The sequence below is a fragment of the Rhinolophus sinicus genome, linkage group LG12 (genome assembly GCF_036562045.2).
Source record: "Rhinolophus sinicus isolate RSC01 linkage group LG12, ASM3656204v1, whole genome shotgun sequence".
Lineage (NCBI taxonomy): Eukaryota > Metazoa > Chordata > Mammalia > Chiroptera > Rhinolophidae > Rhinolophus > Rhinolophus sinicus.
Window position 1 is genome coordinate 47,447,558 of NC_133761.1, and position 24,867 is coordinate 47,472,424.

Below are 24,867 nucleotides of genomic sequence, written 5' to 3' on the forward strand. Positions count from 1 at the left end.
CGGACCCAAGACATTTTGGGTCAGGTTGACTGGCTTAGGGATGGACGAGGTGCTGGCTATAGGAGAACGTGTCACATCAAGGACAGTCTGATGGTTACCACTGGAGCTGAGACAGAGGGTGCCAAGGATTGGAGGAGGAAGACATTTGGTATGAAGCATTGACTTAAAAGTTGAACATGGGTGAGTATAGGGGTCTATGGGACAGCTAGCTGGAAATTGGAATTTTGAGGCTTCAACTTAGACAAAGCTGGGGTTGGATATAAATCACAAGTGCCCAGGGGAGACTGAAGGAATGGGAATCCTAGATAGACAGGACCTGTAGGATGTGAGTGGGTGAACAGTCTGCAAGAGAGAGAATAGTAGGTAAGTGGAGAACCAGGGCCATTAGTCATGGGAGCAAAGGATTGGGGCGTCCATGTGTTAAATGCTGTGATATATTTCTGTAGACTCAGGGCAAAAGCGGTCCTGCCATAGTCTTTTGGGTCTTCAGTCTCTGATTTGCTAAATGAAACACTTAGACAAGTGGTTCTTACAGCCCCTCGTCTCTTTCTATAAACATGTAGAGATGTGTAGGTAAGGCAGCGGGCTCTGCCACTTACGAGTCGTGTGACTTGTGCAAGTGACTTAATTTCTTCAAACATTGTTTTTCTTCTCTGTAAAATGCCAAAATTTAAATATTAGTGGCTGCTTCATGGGATGTTGTGAACATTCAAAGAGAACGTGTAAAAACTTGATGCCTATTAAGAGATCAACACATTTTTATTATTGTTGTTATTATTATTTAGACAGAAGAGCAGTGTTTAGTCATATATGGAAAACTTGGATGTACCCTGGGCGTGTGGTAGAGTGGAAACTTGGAATCTCTAAGAAAATCCTCTGTTCTTTTGAACTGAGCATGCAGAGTGGTGAGCAAGTTCTCCTCAGGCTTCTTCAGGGAGTCAGGGATGGATGAGCGTCACTTTGGTTTACTAACTGGATGTTTTCATTTTCAAATGAGTGTATTCAGTGTCAGATATATCCCAGATTTCCTTGACCAAGCTCACTGGCAATGACTACAGTTGTCTACACCTGCTGGGCTTTAGAGAACCCACACATTAAATCAGTGTGTCATTGAACGTGGCACTGACAAGGCAGATGGCCTGTTAATCCTTTAGATGGCTGGTTGTTATTCCAGAGAAAACAAGGGGAAATTTCAAAGGTATTTTCGTATTGTTTGGGGCCCACTTTCCAGTTACATACATGTTGAAGACTGTCCCCCTCCTTGATATTATTCTTGATTTGATGTTGATAATTTCTATGTCACATTAATCTCAATATGCATTTAGATCAACATGTCGCAGCTCTTTTTCTAGGCCGTGATGTTAGTAAGAACATAACCCTTTGTGCCCTTTGAACAGCATGTTTACATGGGTGAAATTGGATTAAAATGGACATCAGATCATAACTTAAGGGCGAAAATGAGTCAGAAAGAGGCAACAGGAGCCAGGTATGTTGCTTAAGAAAGGAGAGTTGAGACTGAGCAATTATTTGCATATAACAATACAAAGAATTCCTTCAGTTTTATGTTTATAGAACACTTTGTTATTTCAAATCTTGTTACTATCATTGTGTAGAGATCTCTTTACCTCCCTTTGTCCTCACCCTAAGTCATTTCAGTGCCTCAGGGAACTCAGGGAAGGGACAGGACAACACAATCCTGAGGAGGAACATGTAATGATAACCTAAAAATATATTTTGATTCATCTAAAGAAAATAAATATAATTTGACTTTTGGACAGTGATTTGAAAGGTGGACCAGTTCCAGGGAAATACTTTTTTTCCTCATGACTCTTTCCTGTAATTATGACCTGGCTATATTCATTAATAGTACTCTGTTATTAAATTAAATACTAAAGTCAAATCAGGTTTGTTGTAAGAAATTAAGTGGAAATGATTAAGGAGATGGCCAGAGTGACACTTGCTTCTGAATAATTTAGGAACCGTTTGGTCATAAATGCTGTATTCCTAACTGGATTTGTCCCTCTGCCCAGGTCTTGTTCCACTGACAGTTATTGAATATACGTAATCATGATCGTAGCGGTGGAAAATGCAGTTCAGTGATTGGCTCTATAATTCTAGATACCGATGGAGTTATCTTTAACTTCACAAGGGATTTGAATGTGTATGTGATTACCTTTGCATTCTCATGGTATTAAAAAAAGTATTAAAAAAAACCCTCTTAGAATGAAGAGCATATAGTGTCATTTAATTAAGTGGAATTAAATTGGAGAATGACGCTTACCAAAGTTTAAATATATTTCCCCCCTACACTTCCTGCTCTTATTCCTTTTACGGATTGAATTCTGACGTGCTCCTGAAATACAGCATCATTGTTGTTTTATTTTAAGTTTCTTGAGCTTTTTCTAGGAAGACATATGGCTCAAAAATTACGGGTATACAACTTGTGTAAACAGCAATAAAAGTAGTAAAACATGATCTATAGACGTTGTGAGCAGCTGGCTGAAAGGCAGTGGCAAATTGAGCATTAACTTTAGAACTGCGATTTCTTAGTTCTTACACTCAGATAGTGAGAAAGAATAAACTAGGCAAAAACAGGTTCTGGTGCATGTCAGATGCAAGACGGTGTTTCAATTATTGCTTTAAAAATAAGCTTTCATTCTGGAGGCTTGAAACTTGATTACCAATTTTTATTTCAAGCATGAACTATTTTCTATGGGAAGTATATCGTATTCTAGGTTCTGTCTCTAGATAATATCTTTTTACTTCCGTCCATTTCTATGTGGCTGTAATAAAATGTGCACCCACTTAACTTCTGGATTAAAGGTGCACCATCTGAATTAAGTATGGAGGGTGCCATTTTAATTAGGGGAATATCACCTGGAATTATTTTGTAAGATCTGCGATTTGGAAACCGGTATGAGGGGAACACTTTTTTTAGAAGCACTGTTTGTATGTTAAAACAGATTTTGCCCTGTAGCTCATAAGTAGTTTTATTCATTCAATACAAATTTGTGGAATGATTATCATGTTGTAGGTGCTGAGGTTATAGTAATATATAAAAATATATAAACTCTCTTTTGTCAAGGAGTTTGCATTCTAGAGGGGATATGTGACAAAAACATAAATGTGCTTATTTATACGTAAATGTGCTTATTTATACGTGCACACATACCCATGTACGCATAGATATAATACACTAGGTGATAAGAGCTATAGAGAAAAACAAAGGCGAGAAGGAAATGGAGAGTGTTCATGTTTGCTTATGTTTTGAGAGAGAGGGGAAAAGGAAAAGGGCAGAGGGCAGAGAACAGAGGGGAGAGGGCAGAGGAGAGAGGGGAGTGGGCAGAGGGGAGAAGGCAATGAGCAGAGGGGAGAGGGTAGCAGGGAGAGGGGAGAGGTATCAGAAGAGAGAGGTTGTTCTGTTTTCACCTTATCAGGCATTACTCTTGGCATATATTGTTCTGTCTTATTAGTTTCAAATGCAGGACAATGAAGTCATCGATTCTGACAATCTCTGGAAATAAATGCTACATTTGCTTTTCAGAATGTGACTCAGCAGACAAAAGCCTTGCTGTATGTATACATGACAATATTTTTGCCTCCGTGGCTCTTTTGATACTGTGATAGTTTAATGAGCTTTAGTTGTAAGTAGTTGCTAAGGCACACGATGGGCTGGCAAATGATGCATTAAATGTCTCTCAGTCTGGCTTAGAGATGCATGGCTTATGTCTGTACATCCAGATGACCAACATCCTTGCAGGATTTGTGTGTGCTCAGCCCCTGCCCCACTGTGCTACAAGGTGGTCACGGATGAAGTTACCACATCAGGCTTTTCTTTCTTCTCTTCCTTGCCATGTCCTGTGTGTACCTTTTCAGGATGGATCTGGGAGTAGGATGGATTTGCTCAACAGTTTAGGTGGGATTCAGCTCACGAAGGAGAGCGGTTTTCTCTTCTTTGCTTCGTCTCCATTGAAGGAGATTCAGTGTTCCCCCAAACTTAGGCCTCTCTGGCTGCTGCTCGCGGAGAGCACAGGGCCTGCTTCTGCCTGCTGGCATCCAGCAGCCCCACTTGGGCAGGCGCCATGCCATCAAAGACTAATCAGGCCAGGAGGCACTGATTGCAGAAACTTTGAAGGCAAAGGATTACAACTATTCACAGCAATTGGAGCCACTGGGTCAAAAATGAAAAAGCAATTGACATGTTTGGTGCGCTTACAGTGAGCAAACTGAACAATTAAAAATCAACATTAAGAAAAAAAGAACAATCCCCCAGTTAGCTTCTCAGTGAAAATTTAAGACCATTTTTAACTTGTCTACATTTCCATAGCTTATTAACTTAATCTAGATGTAAGCAATAGCTTTCAGGGAAAAAAAAAAAAAACCCAAAAAACTTCCTCTTCATTTCCAAATGCCTTTGTGGTTGTACTGTATTCTGCATGGAGTGAAAAGTGAAAGTCACAACAGGTATTTTGTCGTTTTTCTGCTCTAGTCCTATTTATTTGATTCTTTTGAAATTGGTTTGGTGTGTAAGGATATTACAGTGTTTTGAATCCAAGATGATTCATTTACATTTATACAGGTGTGTCATCTCAAAACATAGCTGCTTCCCCTTGTGCAGTAACTCGAATAGAAATATCATCACAGGCTCCCTCCGTCTCCCTGACCCCCAGTAGATAGTAGTGCTACCTTCCGTGCTTTTTAGGCACATGCTTCATGTTTTGTCTGTTACTTTCCGAGAGTCCTGACAGCTTGCTTTAGCACGTACCCTGACTCAGCTGTTCTGCCAAACACTCTCATAGGCACTTCAGAGAAGGTGATAGAAGCAGATATTCTATTGTGAAGTGTGTAAATGAAAACTCACCATTTCATTCTGAAATAACCTTTTAAACCCGAGTCTACTTTTCAATCACTTCCACTGAATTTCTTGATACTTGTTGAGGGACTCGTGTGTTGTAGGCTTTTGGGCGTGTGTGTGTCGGGTGTACAAATGAACTAGAGCCAGCCAGTCTCGAAGGAAATGGCAGTCTGTTAAGACCTCAACCCCACTACATTCAGAAAGAAGTGGTGTTAATCTGGGAGAGGCCAATCGCCGTCCTTTAAAAAATTAGACTGTAGAGAACACGCTAACCAGTGTTCCCCTTGAGGCAGATCGGGCCGGAGTCTGGCCTGTTTAAGAACAATGAGATGGATGCCTGTGTTGAGAACCACTCCGGCTAACTCAGAAAGGTAGAGGGCCCCTGTTTGTATTATTTTGGTGACACCTGACAGCTGGTTATCCACTGGTAATTTGGGGAAGGGAAGAAAAGCCACGTTACTAAATCAGCATACCAACCTGAGTGAGTAGAAAACGATTGTGCGGCCAGTGAGTCCCACATCCTCGGCTAAGAGCCCTCTGTATTGGAAGCACCCTGACTTCAGGTCACTCCCTGGTTTCTAGAATCTGAGCCCCTTCTCACCAGGGGACTGCCCTGGCTGAGGTACTGAGAAGGGGAACAGAGCTGCTGGACCAATCATGAACTGGATGTGGACCCACATGGTACTTAATACAGGACCCACCGAAGAAGAGCTCCGTTAGAAGGGAGCTCAAGACCTACACCCCAGAAGCAACGATGAACCACAAGTAGAGCAGCCCAGTCTTAGGGAGAAAGCATTTAGCTTCTCACTGTTAAGTCTGATGTTAACTCTCTATTTTTTTGTTGGTAATCTTTGTCAAGTTGAGGAAGTTCCCCTCTCTTCCTAGTTTACTGGGAGGTTTTATCATGAATGGATGTTGGATTTTGTCAAATGCTTTTTGCATTTACTGATATGAAATTATGATTTTTATTCCTTAGCCTGTTGTTGTGATGAATTTTATGTATGTTCAATGATATTTTAAATAGGAGAAAATTAATAATTTTCGCTACATACTTACATTTAAGCAGAACATTTCTTTTGAGATAAAAAATAGTGATACTTTTATGGAAACCAATTGACTTTTATAAACTATTTCATTAAGATTTGAAAAAAAAGACAGACTTTTATGTTTATAAAACATTTTTCAAAGGGGAATTGAATTCTGTCATTTATCATGCATTCGTTGAACATTAAGTTTGGAAAAATGAAAAATTCTATGATATTATTTTACTGCCTTGCATTACAGTAACAAAAATGCATTGATTACACTATTTTTGTCTCTACTGAATTTTATATAAACATGTCATAAGCATTTGAATTGGTAAGGCAATCTTCAGAATCTGGTAAACTTCTCGATTTTTAATTTGTGTAGTTGATTCATCATTAAATTTGATGTAACTGATTAAATTGCTTTTTATTATTGTTTTTCCCTATTTTGAAGTTCAGCATTTGTTATATACTCTAGCCTCTCTCTGGACAAAAATGAAACCACATTGCATGAAAAGGTAGAACTCAAATACCAACAACCCACATTGCTTTAAAGTCATATGATAAATGTTATATATAAAAAAGAAAGTTTATTTGGAGAAAAAAAACTGGTATCTGTGGTATTGCAGTAATAATCAACTCTGTAAACTGTCAGTGTTAAAATAATATACTAACATTTTTACAGCTTCTTTTTGTTGAAGAAACAGGTAGATTGAAAAGGCCCCAATTGTTCTTTTTCTAATTCGGGTAAAAGACAATTCTGTTGCTTATATTTCACTGAAGTTTTTTGAGATGAGACAAGTGCTCCAAAACACTCTGAATTTATCTATAATTACCTTGGGAGAAAAAGATAAATCACTCATAATGTGGATATTAATTCTAGATTTAGAAATATGATTCAAGATACAGAAGTTGGATTTTCTCTCAATTAGTTATTGTGATATTTAATTTTATGTTGTCAACTTGCCTGGGCTACAGAGTTCCCAGATACTTGGTCAAGCATTATTCTGGGTATTTCTGTGAGAGTGTCTTTGGGTGAATTTAGCATTAAAAATGATAGACTGAGTAAAGCAGATTGCCCTACCCCAATGTGGATGGGCCTCATCTAATCCGTTAAAGTCTTGAATAAAATAAAAAGACTGACTCTGCCATGAATCAGAGGCAACTCCTCTTGTCTGGCTGCCTTTGAGCTGCAACATCACTTATTGTCTGCCTTCGGACTGAAACTAAAACATCAGCTCTTTTGGGGGGTCTCAAACCTGTCACTCGTTGGACTGGATCTTACACCATCAGCTCTCCTGGGTCCCCCGCTGCTAACTGCAGATCTCGGGTCCTGTCAGTTTCCATAATTACGTTATTTGTGAATTTTAAGACTGCAGAGATACATAAAAATAATTCACTTTACTTCATACATAAAACTACTGGAAGCAAAAACAGTACATAGATCATGGCTGAAAATATGCTAGGACCAGGCCATTGTATAGTAAGAAGAGGTTAGAGAGGAGACGGTCTGAGTTATGGCTTCATTTCCTACTTATGTTGTCCCAAGCAACTTTATAATTTAGGGCTTTGAATATAAACAAGTATATGATACTATTGTCAGTTCAACAAACAGTGTTGCATCCTTAACTCCCCATCTGAAAGGATTGAACATAACACCAGAGCCGTCATCATTCACACACTCAGAACTAACATTTGCTGTGCACGCGCTCTTACATGTGGTTGGCATGAATTATGTCATCTGTTCCTTCCTCACAGTGACCTGGTGAAAATTAGCTTCATTTTTACATATGAAGAAATGAGGCACAGAGAAGTTAAGTAACTTTACACAAATTCACACAAGGAAGTGACATCTTCAGAAAGTTAATACCAACGAAATGCGAGAGTGGTTTATGACTTCTGGGTGCCTTGCAAAAGATGTGAGCTCACACCAGTGGTGTCCTCGAGTGAAGGTGCCCATGGGCCATGGTATGAAAAAAAGTGCTTTCCTCGCGGGTGGAGGCTTCTCTTTGCAGCGATGGATCTTTTATTAATAATGTGTTTTATGATTCTTTGCTAAAGTCCGCTGATTGGAATTGTGTGTCCTGTAAAATTTTCTTATAGATGTATGCCAATATCTGTCACACTGTCAGGCCGCGCGAAGAACTTGTAAGGACTTGTGCTTTTATTGGTATGCTAATGTTACTTTTTTCTGGGCCTCAGATTCTGAAGATGAGCTATCCTGGCAAGGGGCACTTTTTCTACTGAGAAATGAGTGGTTTGACAATTGAGATGAAACTTAAATTGTATTTTATAGCCGAAAATGCAAATATCGCTCACTACTTTTGTTTCAATGGACAATATTTTAATACCTATGAGAAGTGGAATTGATGACATGATAGGCAGAATTTGTCTTTATTAAAAGAATAACCTTAAAGGGACTCTTCAGGCAGTTTTATGTGATCAGCGTGAAATATGAATTCCTTAATGAAGTGTATTTTATAGGGGGATAATGTGTTATGTAGACATTACTTTAAGCCTGAAGTCTGGGATTTTCAAAGGACTGTTAAGCAAGGAACATACTGTTGGTTGTTGGGTGTACCAATTTTAAATATTTCTATTTGGTAAATGTGGGGACAGGGTCCCAGAGAGCAGTTTCCAGACTCTCGGCCTTATGTGGAAAGGTGCTGGCTCGGGTAGCAGATGGCCATCAGCTGTAACTAGTTGGCCATCAGCTGTTACTGGTTAGCCATTAGCCATTAATATAACTGCCGTGGCTGAGCTAGTGGGGTTGGTTGGTTGGCAGAGAAGCGGACGGCGGATTGCGCACCGTGTGGAGCCGGCTTCCTGTATCTCCAACCCAGCCGCCAGTGAGAATATACTGGTATGAACCCCCCATCTGTGGCTCCGTGGGTGTTCCTTTTTGGCCTCACCATCTCCTGCGTTCTTGTGTGGGGTGTGGGAACTGAGTCCCTGCACAACAGTGAAATTACAATGCCAGATATTTTTCTGATGTATCAGGTGGGAGATCCTTTAAAAAATTTTTGTTACAAAAATATTAATTTCTAGTTATTTTAACACATTTTCTTATTATTTGTCTCATTTAAAAAAAAATTCTTCAGTAAATGCAGAGCTGCACAAGTGCTTTTGTGTTTTCATAGCCATTGGCTTCCTCTTGAATTTTTGCATCTTTTGCTGCCATTTGCATTGAAGTCTCCTGTGGTAATGAGCTCTAGGATGCTGTTGCTAAGTGTCTTTTTTTATTTCGTAGAGACTCTTTCTCCTTTCTCAGTCTTCCTGTTGATAAGGGCACTTGCTATGAAGATGATCGTTTAGTTGTGTAAGTTTAAATTTGGTCTCTAAAACCATTTGGTAAACTAGTTGGTCTTGAACACAGTTGTTTTCCTGGACTTGGGCTTGATACTTGAGATGCGTTGCAGTGGAAAGTGATGATCCCTTCATAGGACAGGTGTAATTCTTATTATATTCAGGATCCTGATGTTGTGATGCCAATTTTTAGTCTGAAATAGCCCGTGAAGACTTGATTAGACAGACACCCATTGACGTTCTGCATGTGCCATGTATTTATATGGGTAATTCTGTATAATAGCACAGATTCCCCAATTGGCAACAAAGAATTGTAAGCAATCCTCAGATTCTCAGCACCTGCCAGAGAAGCATTTTAAAAACAATAAAGAGAAATGATTAAAGGCAGATGTCCTTTCAGACTAATATTCAAGAAAGTCAACCAGATAAAGCTAAAAATATTGCAGGTAGGAAGGAGGATCTGACTTTCTTTTTGACTTTGTATTTGCGCTTTGAAATATTTCCCCCCAAATTAAAAATATCATTAGATTTCTGATATGAATAATTATAGAACATTGTCAAATTCAATCAATAAAGGAAAAGTTATGAAAGAGTGAAACATTTGAGTAATTCTCCATATACTTTATTATGTATAATATATTAATTTCACATAAACATATTATTTATGCTATTTGTATCTTAGTTTCCATTTTATTTAATCTTCAAGCTTAATACCTACACACCTTTCCTTAAGTAATTAATATTCATAGCCTGGTGTTCATTATTTGACAACTTTCCCTGTGCTCATACAGATACTATATCTGCATGTGTACATAGACACATATATGTGATAGATTTATAATGATTTATGGTTGTACAAAAAATGTGTATCATATACATGCCTGCATCTTCTTTATCTTAGTAACATGTCATAGAACCTTTTCCTCTTTTTATATTTTCTTGGTTTATTTTGTTCTCTATTTAATCTCTTTTACACAACTCTAGTTCCTTTCTTTTCAATAACTCTTCTTTAAAAATTAAGTGATTGCAGGCTAAATTTTTTTAAAGTTTGCCTATGAATCACAGATTGTTATGAAGTGTTATTCTGTAGATGGGGTATAATTTTTATTTCCTCTTTGACCCATGAATCACTTAGGAGAGTCTCTTAATTTTCCAAGTTGTTATTCATTTTGTCTTTTTGGTATTTATTTCCAAATTTTACTGGTTGGTTATGATCAGAAAATGTAATGAGTGAATAGGTTTACTTAAAAAAAAATCTGATAAAAATTCCCTTGTGGCCAAGTACAAGATCTTTATTAAAGGTCTGATTGATTAAAAATGCCTACTTGTGTATTTCTATCTTAATATATATACCAGCATGTGCACAAACATTACATCTATATTTTGTCATTCATTATTGTTCAAATAAATACGCAGAGGTTCTGAATTAATTGGTCTGAGAAATGTCTGTGCATTGGAGTTTTAAAAAGCTTTCTAGGTACAGTAATTCTAACATACAACCAATGCTAAGAGTCACTGTCCTAATAAAATAATAGTTCTAGCCCTGTGGTTCTCAGAATGTGGACCAGCTGTGTCAGCCTCACCTGGGAACTTGTTAGAAATATAAATTCTTGGGCCTCAACCCAGGTCTACTAAATTGGAAACTCTGGGGGTGGGGCAATCTATATTTTAACAAGCCCGCAAGATGATTCTAATACTAAACACTGAGAAACACTGATCTTTATCAGTGGTTTGACATTGGGGGACATTCCAGCAACATTTTTTGTTGTCATAACTGGGGTGTGGGCAGGGGGCCGCTCCTGCTGACGTTGAGAGGGTGCAGGCCAGGGGTGTGCACTTGTTCTCCAGGGCACAGGACGCCCACCCGCAATAAAGAATAACAATAGTGCTGCTGTTTAGAAACTGATCGAGACCATGGTTTCAAACCTGGGCTCCCGGTTACAACCAGCTGGAGAGCAGTTAAAAAAAATCACTCCTGTGTGGGATGTAAAACTGAAAGCAACAAAAGAACAAGACAAAGAAACAGAAACTCATAGACACAGACAATAGGTTAGCAGTTACCAGAGGATAAGGGGGGAGGGGGTTGGAAGATGAGGGTAAATGGGATCAAATATATGATGATGGAAGGAGAACTGACTCTGGGTGGTGAACACACAATGTGGTATATAGATGATGTATTACAGAATTGTATATTTGAAACCTATGTAACCTTACAATTGTCACCCCAATAAACTTTAATTAAAAAAAATCTCAACTCTAGATTTGATGTAATGGGCCATTGGTGAGGACACAGCATCAGGGTTTTTCAAAGCTGTCCACATGACCATATTCTAGCCACAGCTGAAAATCACTGCTGTGGATGCTGGTCATTGATGAACCTAAAACCCTTAGATTATAGTGGGTGCATCAGGTGGTCTTGAAACTACCGATCAATTTTAACATAAAAAGATAGACAAGTAGTCATTTTACCTCTTGATCTCTGTTATTGATGTGGTATAACAGAAAGTATAAAACTCCAGTTTTCAGACTTCAACCTGAAGAAGCTCCTGGATTTCTAGATCTAACTATCAATTTAGGGGTCAATGTTAAAAACACTGTGAGGAGGTTGACAATAAAATCCAGAATGTAGAAAGTATACCAGAAAAATGATGCAGATTTTCTTTCCCAGCAAATAAATGGTAAAAAGGAAGAAAAGGAAAGGCAGAATAGAAGAAATTTAAGACACCTCATCAATTTGTGCATTTTGTTTGGATCTTGATTTGAAAAAGCAAAAGAAAAGACATGTTTTGAGATACTTGGGAAAATTTGAACTCTGAATGGATAAGTGAAACATGATTGGTCCTATGTTGGCATTGTTAAAGCTGTGTGCTGGGCGTATGAGGATTTATTATAATACTCTCTCTGCTTTTGTGTATATACATGGAGAGTTCCACAATAAAAAGAGAACGGGAAGGTGTATCTAAGTAGGTAAAAAGAAAAGCAGATGAGAATGGTGTTAGAAAAACTGTCAAGAGAGTAGGGGTTTCACAGTGTTAAAAGTCCATTGGATTTGGAACCGTGTAGGTCACTAAGTGGCCTTAGCAAAATCTGTTTCAGTGGAGAAATGAGTCTGGAAGCGAGATTGGAGTGCACAGAAAGGAGGTGATAACGAGGGAGAGAAGAGGGGAGCTGGAGAGGAATATATGGCCAGACTTGTGTTTGAGACAGGACATGGTTATGTGTGTGAAGATGAAAGATCCAGTAGAGCAGGAGATAGCGAGGACTTAGGAAAGAAACAGAGTGGTGCCTAAGCCTCAGTTTCTTTGAACCGGTCTCAAGGGTTGGCATAGAGATCAGTTTGGGTAATGTATGTAAATTCTTAGCATCACATCTGGCATATTAGGAAATTGTTATTATGAGAGCTTTGGAATTTGGGTATGTGTGATGCACATTCAAATAAATTTCTCTTTGTGTGTAGGGACTGATTGTTGATATTTATATTGCGGGCAAAATTTATACTTTTCTATCTTTTAGCATTTTTTTCAGATTGTTATACTAAACCATTACAATTAATGTATTCTTATATTTAAAATGTTTTAAATATTTAGAACATAAGTTAGAACTGCAAATAATTACATGTATGTGTTGAAATAATAATATATTAACCTACACATAAACTCATAGTTGAGTACTTTTATGGATTCGAGTTAATTAAATGAGTATGGTGATTGTATTCGGGGCATGGGGATGGGCAGGGCAGATATGGCCCGGGGGAGGGAGAGGAATTGAATGGGATTAGAGGAAAATGATAAGAGAATATGTTTAAATCAAGTGTTTATTCGGGGCCTACTTATGTTGATCTCTGTTGTTTTTTTTTGTTTGTTTTTATTTTCAGCTATATTGTCTCCTCCGAAAAGTATGAGTTTATCCGTTTATCCAAGGCTTTCCATTTGCTTTTTCCTTTTAATTACCTTGAAAAGTAGAGTCCAAGAATGAAACATGTTAAAATTGGGCTCTTTCTTTTTTCTGACAGAACTGTTCATTATGAAGGTGGTGCTGTGGCTGTTCACGCGCGTTCTCTGTGGAGACTAGAGACGCTAAGAGTTGCGTAAGTAGACCACCTGCATGCAGCCTAAGTGTGTAAAATCTTTCGAGTGCTTTTCACTCGGGCTTTCTGTGAAATGGTCATGCTCACAACTACAACAGACACGCAAATGAAATGCTGAGAGAGTGGTGGAGAGTTTCTCTCTCCTTTTTCCCCTTTGCTTATCTACCTACCATTGCTTATCTTTCCTTATGAGCCTAAATTCAGGTGGTAGGCAAATCACTGTGTACAATCTGCTTTCGTCTTTTGCCTCATTTGTTTTTGTAACATCATCTCACCTCAAGTCTGTGCATCTCCTGGCAGATAGAGCTGCTAGGACACAGTGATGTGACGTTTGGAGACAGGACAGACTGTTCGCAAGCTTGCCACACATTTCAGGTCTGGTAGACTCTGGATTTAACCGTCTAAAGGCAAAACAGAAGAAACCTGAACATGAACGGTAGTACACAATCATTAGTGGCAGTCATTATCTTTAATTACAAATAGCTCGATAATGGAGTAAGAAATCTGGATTGTAACGCAAAGTCATTACAATAAAAATATCGTTTTGAACTATGTTTAATAGAATTAAAGTGGATTTTAAAAAATGATTATAAGGTTCAGTCCTTTGCCTAAAAAGCAGTACGTTTTCAATGTATTTATTCTCTATTATATTACACTTTAAAAAAATTCTTGATTTAGGATTATAGACTCCATTGCTAAGTGTAAACAACTACCTTCGTATAGAGTAGCTATCTTTGTAGGCCTAGTATTTTGAGATTAATGCTTATCTAATGATTAAAGTAGTTAAGTGCTCTTCAGTTATTTTTGCTTGCATATCCCATACAATAATTTTGAAAAACTTTGTATATTCTTGAACATGGTAAGGTTTGACATAGAACTTTTTACATCACTTTAAATAGATGCACGGAATATAACTTACAGTGTATTATAAGTAGTGACATTTTAAAAGTATATCATTGACTCTAAGTACTGCTATGATTTAATACCCATTTTTACTTATTTAAAAATACTTGGATGTGGTCTTTTTTAATAGTAAAAATTATGTGTTATCTGTCTTTCTGATTGAAATCATATTTCTGTTACTCTCCAATGACAACATTTTATCCCAATCATATTTTTTTTGATTGAAAAACTTTACTTGCTTGCTCTGTCATACTCCTATGCAACAAAAATATGTATGCAAATTGAATTTATTTTTTATATTTCCTATGATAGTATGTCTAACTTTAAAAAGTTCTTCTGTATTAACCCCTTTAATTATTAATTGATAATATCATGTTTCTTCTATATAAATACATAGTTGATTAAATCCACCTAAATATTAAAACTTTTGATAAACATTGAACTAAAGGTAAAATTTTATTGGAAATATATCTCTTAATGAGGTGGACAAAGAAGAGACAAAATTACAAAGCCAAAGAAAGAAAATTCATAGCTTTCATGTGCTTCATAAATTATTAAGAGAATTTAGGGAATTTAGGGAAAAGGAACATACATATATATTCCCTAAATATGTAATATATATATTACATATAATATGTATGTATTTCCTTTACCTTGTATATTTTAAAAATTATAGCTAATCTAGAAATAGTCAACTAAAGTGAAGTTTAGAGGTTTTGTTGTCTTGGAACCAGATTCCAGATGTTTTCAAATTTGTAAATACACCTGCCCTTCATGATTGTGTACTTAAAGCAATGGATTTTTTTTTTTTTTTTTTGAGCAAGTGAGGCCCTAAATCATGTCAATTTGTAGATTAAAAAAAAAAAAAAAAAAGAGGATGAGAGATTCTGATAGGTCTTCATTTTTATTGTCAACAATATTGTTGATGACCTGTAATTACATAAACCGAATGGCTCGGCACAGATTTCTGTTTCTCCTGTGTTGCCTGAGATTTGAAGTTTGAAATAGAAAGTGTGGTGCTGGATTTCCCTTTGAATTCAATGGCAGCTGCTTAGAGAGGACCTGCTCTCATGTCCAGCCAGAGCTGCCAGGGGCACTTCACCAGCAGTGTTTGTATCTATGCTGACTGTCTCCCAGAATCCAGGGTTGGCAGGGGACATGGCAGCAGAAGGCAGAGCAGGTAGTTTGTCACCCATTTAAAAGATTAAAGAGATGTTTTTACTCTACTTCGTGAGCCTTTTCACCTTCCATCTCAGGAGGCTCATAGGTAATGGGTGCCATTATTTTAAAGATTCTTTTTCAGGTTCTGTTGAATCTTTCAGCTATTTTGGCTTTATTTTAAATGTACAAATTAGATTGCATTTAATTTACATTTCTTATTATATGCAGTGGGCACATAATTACTCATTTTTCTTTATATTAATACTTAGGAAATGATAGTCAAAGATTCTGCTTATGTTTATAACAGACCTTTATTTCCAGAGGTCAATGTTTATAATATTTGGGAGGGTCTATGTTTTGTTTTTCTCCAATGAGGTCCTGAACTGTATATTTATTATAATTTAGGTAGCCCAGTTGTTATATGTTTATATTGCTTACTTATACAAATAAATTTAATGTTGTCAAAAGCTTTTCAGTATCATGAACATTTTAATAAGGCAAGTTTTAATTTTAAGAGTTAAATGTAATACGAAACATGTTCCTGTATTTTACTGTAATGCAATGTTGTAAGAACTTTTAAGTAGGATATATGTTAGTTTCTGTAATGGAAATGATTGCTGCAATTAAAAATATGAATTATGTATACTTCGAATTCTGCTTTCTTATGTGTTACAAATAAACAAAATCAAAGGTTGACATATCATGAAAAGTGACCAAATATTCCCCACTCCTTTGAGGTAATTTGAAGTAAATATAAATAATACATAGGGAGAAGTTTTTTGTGTTTCCATCGGAAATTGCTTTTGTACAGTTTTTACTAAATGTTATTATTTTCTTGCCCCTGGATTCTCCTGGGCTTGTCCTCTTTTTTTTTTCGGCCATGGACATATAAGACCCAGTAATTTGAGTGCCCAAATGCTGCAGAAAATGTGCTTAAACTTTACCATGTTTTGCCCATAACTGGCCAAATTCATTCCATTCTACCAGAATCCCCTGAGTGAGCTGAGAGGAGTGCTTGTATAAATGAGCCCTAGTAAATAGCTTTGAGCATAGTACCAACATGTCCTCTAGAGATTCTGGTGAAAAGCATGTATTTGGTCAAAATTTTGGACTATTTTGAAGATGAGGTTGTTTTCTGTGATGATTAAGATGAGTCATTGTTTGGAAAAATATTCAAATGATTCTTTAAACCATGAAAACAAATATTAAAAATAATTGTGTTTTTCATAGCATTTGCAAAAAATACACTTAATTTTGTTAGAAGGGAATGAAGCTTGTTTATTACCAGACTAGAAATGCTTTCACATGCTGTTGTTGGTAAAACAAACTTTAATTTCATTTTTAAGATAATGTGTTATTATCAAGGTATACTGGTGCATGGTTATTAATTTAGTTGGGTGACTTGTCCAAAGTAATTGTCTCTATAAACAAACTCATGTAAAAATGGACTTATTACAATATCATTCCACTGTTAATTTTCAATGCCAATATTGCAATAAAAAAGCCAGGATAGAAATACAGCATAAAAATAACTTAAAGTTTGCGAAAATTGAAAAATTTGCAATAAAATACTCTCAATGTGTAGACTACAAAAGTTTAATGACTCTATACTAAAACAAACTTATTAATTAATGAAATCATATTGAAATCCTCTATATATTTACTTTTCATTTATTTGATTCATTACACAGTGATAATTTCATACATTTTTTTAAGAGTCTATACTTTCTCGTTATAAAGTACTTGACAGTATCCCCTTTATGCTTTTGCCTTGAATTCTAATTTATCTAATAGCAATTTGCCATCACTGTTTTCTTGTGATTTTATATGGATGGTGAATCTTTTCCACTTACTTATTTTTAATTTTTTTGAATTATTTGATTTTAAGCGTGGTTCTTATCAATGATAAGAAACTTGTCATGCAAAGATCCATGTTAACTGAAATTCATGCCTGTCAGAATGTTGTTTTCACTGTGTCATGGTGAGTACTAGGCTCGGACGTGTATGACTATTGGTTCACACAGCTGCGTAAAGCAAGGCTGATATGTGACTTGAGTTTTCTTCTCCACCCAATCTGAAAGTCATTATTTTCAAAAGCAGATTTTAATTATCATAACTTTGCTTTTTATCTTTTTTCTGCATCCTTAGTGTATCTTTTCTATTACGTTTTATTTTTTCCTTTTGATCTTTTTATAATTCTCATTCTCTTGGTTTATCTTTTTTGTTCATTGGTTTTTAATGATATCATTGTTCTACAATATTAAATTTAAAGCATAAGGATAGAGTTCTTTTTTTTAAGGTAAATATATAATTAGTTATTGACTATATCACTATTTTATATCACATAGAGTTAAGTTTCACTTCCACTTACTATGAGCTGTATAGCACTGACTATGACCAAATCTTTTGGAATAACCATTTTGTTATGTGTGAAATGAAATCAGTACCACCGACATCACATGTTTTTTGAGAACATTAAGACAATATATTCAGAGAATCTTTGTTAATTGTCTGACACATACGTTTTAATTGCTGTTTTTCCTGTGAGTGTGGATCAAGTCTTAATTTTTTTTGTTAGGTGGAGTGGAAGCCACATAAGGTGGGGCCAGCCTTTCCGACTACGCCATGTCACAACAGGAAAATACTTGAGTCTCATGGAAGACAAAAACCTTCTCCTCATGGACAAAGAAAAAGCTGATGTAAAATCAACAGCATTCACCTTCCGATCTTCCAAGGTAAGACAGAAAATATAATGTTGGATTTCCTATAAGTAAGTATATCCACCACATTTCCTTGGATGTTAGAAGTGTGAAATGAATTTATGTGAACATGTTTTCTAAATTCCCAGTTTCTTTGTCCAGTAAAACCCATTTCCTAAACCACTGATACCTGTCTAGTTGTTTCACCTGGTTTACAGTTCTTTGGTTATTTACATATAACACATCCATCCCACTCCTCTCTGTTCCTTAGGCTCTGGCAGCACAGACAGTGTAACAGTATGATGGGGAAGCACCCCAGAGACTCTTCTCAAAGCACATTTTCACTTTCACTCTTATCTACAGAACTTTCTCTTAATGTCTATTGAATAATTTGTAAAAACAGAATTTCTAAGGGCACCTGTAAGGTCTTTAATGAGAATATCTGTGAACCAGACAATGAGGAGCATAGAAAACAGTAATGCACATAAAGCCTGGTTGGAATGCTGGTGCTTCCGTGCAGTGAGGCCCACTGAGTACTTCATGAGTGGTTCTCAGTCACCTGCCCCACCATGCTATGGGCCCCTAGTCACCTGTCTCACCATGCAGTGGTTCTCAGTCACCTGCCCCACCATGCAGTGGGCCGCTAGTAACCTGTCCCACCATGTCATGGGCCCCGAGTCACCTGCTCCCCCATGCAGTGGGCTCCTAGTCACCTGTCCCCCCATTCAGTGGGCCCCTAATCAACTGTCCCACCTTGTAGTGGGTGTCTAGTCACCTGTCTCACCATGCAGTGGGCTCCTAGTCACCTGTCCCCCCATTCAGTGGGCCCCTAGTCACCTGTCCCCCCATTCAGTGGGCCCTAGTCACCTGTCCCACCATGCAGTGGGCCCCTAGTCACCTCTCCCACCATGCAGTGAGCTCCTAGTCACCTGTCCCACCATGCAGTGGGACCCTAGTCACCTGTCCCACCATGTCATAGGCCCCGAGTCACCTGCTCCCCCATGCAGTGGGCTCCTAGTCATGCCCCAGCAAAATCACAAATATCCTGACAGTGCAGTCTCAGGAACAGGTGAAAATCACATGTTCAACTGACAGATGCCAAACATCTATTGTATTGAATTCTTATGATAGTTGTATGTTTCTGTCCTTAATTTAATGAAGATTGTAAAGTTGGTCATAATGATAGAATGACATTGAATTACTGGGTTAGTTTTGGTCTCAGAGATGCAAAACTTTACACCCCTGTTATAGATAAAGGTAAATTTGGGCAAGCCCTGAAATAACTCTGAGAAGTGGCCCATGTGTCTGTCCGTGATGCCATCTCTCGGGACGCCTTCTCTGGAGTATGTAGATCGTGGAGGATGCTTCTTATTCTGTGAGTCCCCAGAGATCTCCAGGCGCCAGTGTAGGTCCCCATTCATGATGGTGACAGTGAGAGACAGAGCTGGTCAATCCCAGTGGATAATCTGAGACGGGGTCTGCATGCACATATTTGCTGTGTGGACCCTCAGAGCAGCTCTGCTGTGGCCCTTGGTGGCCCTCAGAGGGGCAGTGCTGTGGGCTGAGTTGCTCCTTGTCCCTGTAGTCAGAAGGCCCAACTGGTCTCACTGTGAACACACTTGGTGCTGAGGGACTTCTGCCTGAAGCCTAACTAAGCGGGGGTGGGGGGAGAGGATTTTCTAGGTTCTCTAGTGATAGTGCCTCAGTCCAAAAAGAAAAAAATTCAATCCACTGAAGAGGAATCAATTATCTGATGGAGTAAGCCCTTTTCAAGTAGAAAATATGGTACCTATTAAAATGACTACAGCTTGATGATGGGAAATTAGAAAAACAGAGAGAAATGGATGGCATCCTAGAGAAGTGTAATTTACCAACATGAAATCCCAAAGCAGTATAAAAACCCAAACAGGCATTTCACCCTGAAAGACACTGGAAAGATTTTCAAGATACATCATTTGAAAAGGCAAAATGTATCTAACAAAAATTGGAGGAGAAAGAGGGGAAGTAAAAGGTACAGTAAGTACTTTGGTTGCCTCCTGTCAAACAGCTAGTAGGCAAATAATATATTCTTAAAAGTGAAAAATCAAGTAACAGAAGCATAAGGTATTTAACAGTAAAAACAAAAAACACAAAACACTAAAATATAAACTTTGCTAAAATAAGGTAGTGCGAGAGAGAGACGATGGTGAGAGAATAAGGAAAACACCAGCTTTGTCATGGCACATCACCCAGCCTCGTGAAAAGAAGTGAAGGGGTTTTGTAAAGAATCCTAGACACACCCACAGCCAAGAGACACACAGACAGCAAAGACAATAGACTATGTAGTGCATGACTGGGAAAAAGATAAACATAAATACAGAAAACCTAAAATATGATAGAGTGAAGCCCCAGTGTATTTGTCTTATCAGTACCTATAAATGGGCTAAAATCACAATTTCAAATGAAAATTTCATATTGGATCATGAAGTATCAATTATTCTGACATGAAGAGATATGCCTGAAGCACCTTCATTTGGGGAGATTGTAAATGAAAAGATGGCTGATGGACACCAGGACAATACGAACAGAGAGGCGTCTGATCTTAATACCAGATGACGAGGAATTCAGGCAAAAGAAAGCCTTGAGTGAGACAAAGAAGCATACTTCACAGCATAGAGTGCAGTTCATTGCAGATTGAGCAGTTAGCAAATGTATGCACCAAATAAAATAACTTAGTGTTACTGTTCATAGAACAAAATGTACAGGAGGTACAAGGAGAAATAGTAGTTCAATGTTTCCCCAGAAATAAGACCTACCCCGAAAAGAAGCCCCAGTTAAGATCGTCAGCCAAACGGATGCATTTATTATGTTATGACGATATTCCAGAAGATGACATGACTGTATTTCAATAAATGTAGATTGCTGTAGATGAAAACATAAGAGATCCCCTGAAAATATGCCCTAATGCGTCTTTTGGAGCAAAAATTAATATAAGACTCAGTCTTATTTTTGGAGAAACATGGCAGGAGACATAGTCAGGTTTCTCAGTTCATGATAGATAGACAAAAGATAGGGTCACTTGTAGAAGATGTAAATAATATGTCATAAAGTGTATATGTGTGTACATGCCACACTGTCAAGGGCCTTTAGGGTGTCTGAACCTGGAGAACTGAGCTGTCCCGGGACCCTGCCCCTAAATGGACATTCATTCACACAGGAGAATTTGAGGGCTGACTGGACCTGGGCTGGGAGCTGGGGATGTGTGAACAGTTCTGCTTCCTAAAGCTTCTTGAGGGCACTGGGAAGCAGGAGCCCTTTCCTCTCCTGCTTCTTGGCTTTTGAAAGCCAATGATTACTCCCATTCTGCCAGCAGAGCTGAGCCCTCCCTGTAACTGACCTCATTGAATATCAGGGTGCCCATTTTACAGAAGGGAAAACCAAGGGCAGGAGAAATGAGTCACTTGTTCAAGTCACTGGGCTGGGACAACAGAAGAGCCCGTGGACAGGGGTTATTGTTGCCCCAAAGCACCCGATCGGGGTGGGTTTAAATGACCAGGCTTAGCGCCAGGCCTGGAATCCTGGACTGGCTGGCTACTCATTCAGCCTGAGGCTGTCAGGGCTGCCACAGGGGCCCGGAGGGGTGCCCTGATTTCACACAGCTGAGGTGCCATCCCACCCCTCCATGGGCTCCCAGGCAGCCTCCTGGTGCCACCATCTAACTGTGGTGTCCTAAAATCCTGTATTGCTGTAGAAATGTGAATATTGAGTTCATCTTTCTCTTTTCATTATTTCTGTAACAATCATATTCCTGTGGTCTCCAAAAATCCTACTTTTGCTGCAGAAAGCTGAATACTGACACCATCTTTCCCTTTTCATGTTTTTCTGTAACAATCCTAATTGTCTAGGAGGTAAATGGACGCCTATGGCAAAAGGGGCTAGGTTATTCAAATGGATATGGAAATGCAAAGGAAAAAAGTATATTAACATATTTAAAAATTACATTCCATACATATAGCCATTGACCTAGCAATCTAATTTTTTCCTGTTTTACAGAAATGAAATAAAGCCTGTCCAAGTTAACATTTTTCATTCTTTGCCATGGCAAAAAACTGGAAAAGACTCAAATGTTTAACAAATACAGTTGATAGCTGAGTGGTAGTAGCTATCTGAATATATTGATCTGGAAAGATACCCATCAGAATATTGTTGAGTGAAGAAACAAGCAAGTTTTAATGTAATTTAAAATCTTACTGTTTTAATTTTAAAAATCTATATGCATTTGTACGTGATTGTATGATCAATATTGAAAGATCCCTAATCTTTTAATTACGACTACTTAAGAAACATCAAAATGGAACGTGTATGAGAATATGTGTGCAGGGGAAATTTTTGTGTAACTTAAAAAAAGTTAATCTCTGGATGATTTTGCCTGTTACAATAGCCGTATTTCTTTTGTAACAAAAAATCAGTTAAAGAAAAAAAGCAACCATTGCACTGACATTCTTGGACATAGTTTGGTGCATATTTTTGATGTATTTCTTTAGGATGGATTCCCAGAAGTGGAAATCCTGACTCCAAAGCTATGAATATTTTCAAAATCTTTTAATAAACGTTCTTGCCCAAAGCAATAGCCTTTGAAACAGTTTTTCTCCAAATCTCTCTCATAATATGCATGGGGAGAATTTTGGCTGCCTGATCCTTGTGTTTCTGGATTTTGGCAGTTGTGTAATGTCAGTTACACTGAAGGTACAGTGGCCAGGGATCCCAGCATGAGTTTTTAATGAACTATTCAGTGTTTCTAAGCTGGTCTCCTGTCTGGCTGTCCTGTTGATGAAACCACTTTAATGAGCAGTTAGCTAATAACTCACAGTGATAACTGCACGTGGTAATGTGGGGTTGAGAGTAGTGAAGGTGGAGCGGAAATCTAAGAAAACATTTTATTTTTAAAATCACAGCAGAATTCTAATTTTAAAATAATGGCAGATTAGGTAGTTCACCATTTTTCCAGGAGGTTGAGGCAGTAACTCTTTCTATTATTTTTTTCTAAAATTATTTTTTTTATTATATATTTAATGCATAGTCATTATGGAACATTTTAAAAGGGAATACAAAAATGTGCTAAGGGGAAATTAAAATCATGTGCAATCCATCACTCAAAAACAACTCCATTGTGTGTGAGTGTGTATTTCAGTTTTTACCAAATGTATGCACATTTTATTTAGCTACTTCTGTTTGAATATTTAATTTTAAATTTTGTACTAGTAAATTGAACATTTTTGTGTCTACACATTTCTGTATATTGCTGACTCCTTCCTTTCTGGAAGTTGAAATGTTTGATTAAAGAATATGAAGATTTTTTAAAGCTTTCTGATTCTGGAGGCTCTCAGAGGGTAGTGTCTATGTTGTACACCATAGTCTGGTGCCTGCCACGGTGTGCGTGCTGGGAGCCTTCCGGTGTGCGTGCTGGAGCCTTCCAGTGTGCGTATTGGAGTCTTCCTGTGTGAGTGCTGGGAACCAAAGCTTTGTCATACCATTGTGTATGAACATGTACATTTCTGTGCAACTTCACCAATAGATAATTCTATAAAAAAGTCTTTGCTGAAGTTGGTAAAGATCAATTTATCTTGTTTTATATTCTATGAATTGTGTTAGCCGTTTGCTCTGAAACTGACATAATTTTAAAGGCATATTAGAATTTTGTAGGTTACTGGTGAATGGAGTATATTGCCGCAGTAAGCAGTTTTTAGAAATGTCTTTTTTTCCCAATTTCCCTGAATGCATGTGGCTTTTACAAGCAAATGAAAAGGAGCAAAACATCCCTGCATTTTATAATATCTCCCAAAGCAATGGCTTTAGACTTTTCTCTAGTATGTGATTTTCACAGTTTGGTTTAGAAGTTTTTCATATTATTTATTTTATATATCCTATATGTATATTCCTTAAATATATTTCAAATGAGGTCCTAATTACAACTAATATGGATCAAAATAGGATGAATAACAATAACGCATTCCAGATTGTGGGCTCTTGTATTTATCAGTAAAATTTATTCCAAAACTCAGCGTAAATGTATTCAGTTGGGAATGGAAAAGAGTTCCTTATTTTTCAGAGTCAAAGTGATGTAGAGAGTCTGTTCTCTCGAAACACTCTTCTCCTAGAAGAAAGGGAGGGAGGGCATTTTTCTATGCTTTCCACCAAATTCGTTCAAATTCCTCAGTATCATAATGTGAGCTCTCTCTGATCTTCTAATTAGGCCTAAGTCTGGACACAATGGCTTAAGAATTTTAAAAGTTACTTTTGCTCACAGCAATGTCTGGCTTCCAGGATGACTATCTAGAGCTGGTGACTCAGATTCCCATTTTGTTAGTCAAAAGTAGAAGAGTGACTTTTCTTTTTTTGTATCTTTTCTGAACCAATAATAGTAACCTTTACCAAATCAAATTACTGCTTCTGGCTTAGTCTCTTTTGAATGAATAATTCTCTCCCTACTGTATTTTAAATGTTTCAGTTTTTAAGTCCTTGATTTTCAGACGTTTATAGGTAACCATAACTCTGTAAGAGAATTAGACTGTAATTCAAATAAAAACACCGTGTGTGTGTGTGTGTGTGTGTGTGTCTGTAGTGTGTAATATCTTAGAAGAAAGAATTGATTAGTGTCTGATTCTTGTGTAATATTTTAACTAATTTTGATTTGGTAGAATATATCTTTAAAAATAGAAGATGTTTATGATACTAGAAACAGAATTAAGATCGAACTACATGGTCTTGGAAAAAGTGCTGGAATTAACACATCCTATTTTGATAGCTTAGTTTTATTGAAAATAAGTTACAAAATACTAACTGTTATCCCAG

At 37.4% G+C, this 24,867-nt stretch overlaps 1 protein-coding gene across 12 annotated transcripts in view; it reads left to right on the forward strand.

Annotated features, from left to right (window-relative positions):
• The window catches only part of RYR2 (ryanodine receptor 2), a 567,150-nt gene that overhangs the window by 260,525 nt on the left and 281,758 nt on the right, over positions 1-24,867 (forward strand). For all 12 annotated transcript variants that reach the window (XM_074316777.1, XM_074316766.1, XM_074316767.1 and 9 more), the window contains 2 exons: positions 13,199-13,273; positions 17,916-18,072. In XM_074316777.1, coding sequence (XP_074172878.1) covers positions 13,199-13,273; positions 17,916-18,072 — 232 coding nt within the window. The remainder of the gene's footprint in view (positions 1-13,198; positions 13,274-17,915; positions 18,073-24,867) is intronic.